The 2,912-nt window shown below is 63.1% G+C and overlaps 1 protein-coding gene across 1 annotated transcript in view; it reads left to right on the forward strand.

Moving 5' to 3' along the window:
* LOC102044834 (chromodomain-helicase-DNA-binding protein 3) overlaps nucleotides 1-2,912 on the forward strand; it is a gene marked incomplete at its 5' end in the record, with an annotated part of 28,763 nt that overhangs the window by 14,113 nt on the left and 11,738 nt on the right. The window contains 4 exons of the mRNA XM_031065397.1: nucleotides 795-926; nucleotides 1,312-1,429; nucleotides 1,798-1,922; nucleotides 2,508-2,739. Coding sequence (XP_030921257.1) covers nucleotides 795-926; nucleotides 1,312-1,429; nucleotides 1,798-1,922; nucleotides 2,508-2,739 — 607 coding nt within the window. The remainder of the gene's footprint in view (nucleotides 1-794; nucleotides 927-1,311; nucleotides 1,430-1,797; nucleotides 1,923-2,507; nucleotides 2,740-2,912) is intronic.

The following is a 2,912-nucleotide window of genomic DNA, read 5'->3' on the forward strand; positions in this document are numbered from 1 at the left end:
ACCGGGGGTGTGGGGGGACATGGGGACACTGGGACAGCCAGGGGGTGTGAGGGGACATGGGGACACGGGGACAATGGGGACACCCAGGGGTGTGGGGGGACAGGGGGACATCTGAGGAGTGTGGGGGAGATTGAGAGGTGGAGGGTTCTGGGATATGGGGACATGGAGGGGACACAGGGCTGGTGGGGCATGGGGACAGCTGGGGACAGGGAGGGGACATAGGCCGTGTGGGACTTGGGGACATGGAGGGATGTGGGGACAAGAAGGGGTTGGAGCAACATGGCAGGGACAGAGGGACATGGAGATTGTGAGGGGACACGTGTCCCCATGGGTGACACGATGATGTTCCTGTGAATGACCTGGTGGTGTCCCCATGGTGACCTAGCAGTGTCCCCATGGGTGATGTCCCCATATATGATGTCCCCATGGTGACCTGGCGGTGTCCCCGTGGGTGATGTCCCCATGGGTGACCTGGCAGTGTCCCCATGGGTGATGTCCCCATGGATGATGTTCCCATGGGTGGTGTCTCCATGGGCGGTGTCCCCATGGTGACCTGGCGGTGTTTCCCCTGGGTGATGTCCCCATGGATGATGTCCCCGTGGGTGATGTTCCCATGGGTGGTGTCCCCATGGGCGGTGTCCCCATGGGTGACCTGGTGGTGTCTCCATGGTGACCTGGCGGTGTTTCCCCTGGGTGATGTCCCCATGGATGATGTCCCCGTGGGTGATGTCCCCATGGGTGGTGTCTCCATGGGCGGTGTCCCCATGGTGACCTGGCGGTGTCCCTGTCCCCAGGAGTCCCCGAAGCTGCCGAGTGGCGCCTACGAGGGCGGGGCCCTGATCAAGGCCTCGGGGAAGCTGCTGCTGCTGCAGAAGATGCTGCGCAAGCTGAAGGAGCAGAACCACCGCGTGCTCATCTTCTCCCAGGTGGGACCCAAAACCACCCAAAAACACCCCAAAATATCCCCAAAACCACCCAAAATCCCCCCCAGAACCACCGCGTGCTCATCTTCTCCCAGGTGGGACCCCAAAATATCCCAAATTATCCCTGAAACCAAGCCCAGAGCTACCAGGTGGGACTCCAAAATACCCCAGATCCCCCCAGTCCGCCCAGGATGGGCTCTCCCAGTCCCTCCCAGTCCCTCCCAGTCCCTCCCAGTCTGACCAGTACAGGCTCCCCAGTCCCTCCCAGTCCCCCCCAGTTCCTCCCATTCCCTCCCAGTCCCTCCCAGTCCCTCCCAGTGTGCCAGTACAGGGTCTCCAGCCTCTCCCAGTCCCTCCCAGTCCCTCCCAGTCTGACCAGTCCTCACAGATGACGAAGATGCTGGACCTGCTGGAGGATTTCCTGGACTACGAGGGCTACAAGTACGAGCGCATCGACGGCGGCATCACCGGGGCGCTGCGGCAGGAGGCCATCGACCGCTTCAACGGTAGGGACAGGGGACAGGGACAGGGACAGGGGACAATGACAGGGACAGGGGACAGGGGCAGGGGACAGGGATAGGGATGGGGACAGGGATAGGGATGGGGACAGGGGACAGGGACAGGGGACAGGGATGGGGACAGGGACAGGGACAGGGGACAGCAGGGGGGACAAGGGACAGAAAACAGGAGAGGAGATGCAGGGGACAGGGACGGGGGGAGTTCAGGTGTTTTTGAGATGAATTTGGGGCGTTTTGGGTCCGTCACTGAAACCGGGGGGGCAGCGCCAGGGGCGCAGCAGTGTGAGGGTGGTTTTGGGGTGAATTTGGGGTGAATTTGGGGTGTTTTGGGTCCGTCACTGACGCCGGGGGGGCAGCGCCGGGGGCGCAGCAGTTCTGTTTCCTGCTGTCGACGCGGGCCGGGGGCCTCGGCATCAACCTGGCGACGGCCGACACCGTGGTGATCTTCGACTCGGACTGGAACCCCCACAACGACATCCAGGTGGGCACCTGGGCACTGGCACGTGGCCTGTGCCATCCCCAGAACCGGGCACCTGGGCAATGTCACCTGTGCAATGCCATCCCCCAGAACCAGGCGCCTGGCCAGTGTCACCTGTGCAATGCCAACCCCCAGAACCGGGCACCTGGGCAATGTCACCTGTGCAATGCCAACCCCCAGAACCAGGCGCCTGGCCAGTGTCACCTGCTCAGCCATGTCACCTGGCCAGTGTCACCCTCCCTAGGTCCCTGTCTCCCCTGATTGCCAAGTCCCTGAGGTGTCCCCACAATGTCCCCACCATGTCCCCATCCCCGCAGGCATTCAATGGGCTTCACCACATCGGCCAGGGTGTCCCCTCATGTCCCTGGGGTGTCCCTGGTGTGTCCCCATCCCATCTGACACATCCTGGTGTGTCACACCCCTCACTGTCCCCATGCTGTCCCTGACCTGTCCCCATCCCTGCAGGCCTTCAGCCATGCCCACCACATTGGCCAGGGTGTCCCCTCATGTCCCTGGGGTGTCTCCATCCCATCTGATGTGTCCCCATGCTGCCCCTTCGCTGTCCCTGACCTGTCCCCATCCCTGCAGGCCTTCAGCCGTGCCCACCGCATCGGCCAGGCCAACAAGGTGATGATTTACCGCTTTGTGACGCGGGCCTCGGTGGAGGAGCGGATCACGCAGGTGGCCAAGCGCAAGATGATGCTGACGCACCTGGTGGTGCGCCCGGGGCTGGGCTCCAAGGCCGGCTCCATGTCCAAGCAGGAGCTCGACGACATCCTCAAGTTCGGCACCGAGGAGCTCTTCAAGGACGAGAACGAGGGTGGGCAGGGGGAGATGGGGTGGGATCCATGGGGTGGGGTGGGATCTGTGGGATGGGGTCTGTGGGATGGGATAATGGGATAAGGGGATGGGATGGGATGGGATCCATGGGGTGGGATGGGATCCATGGGGTGGGATGGGATCCATGGGGTGGGATCCGTGGGATGGGGTGGG

This window comes from Geospiza fortis, unplaced genomic scaffold, assembly GCF_000277835.1.
Source record: "Geospiza fortis unplaced genomic scaffold, GeoFor_1.0 scaffold1363, whole genome shotgun sequence".
NCBI lineage: Eukaryota > Metazoa > Chordata > Aves > Passeriformes > Thraupidae > Geospiza > Geospiza fortis.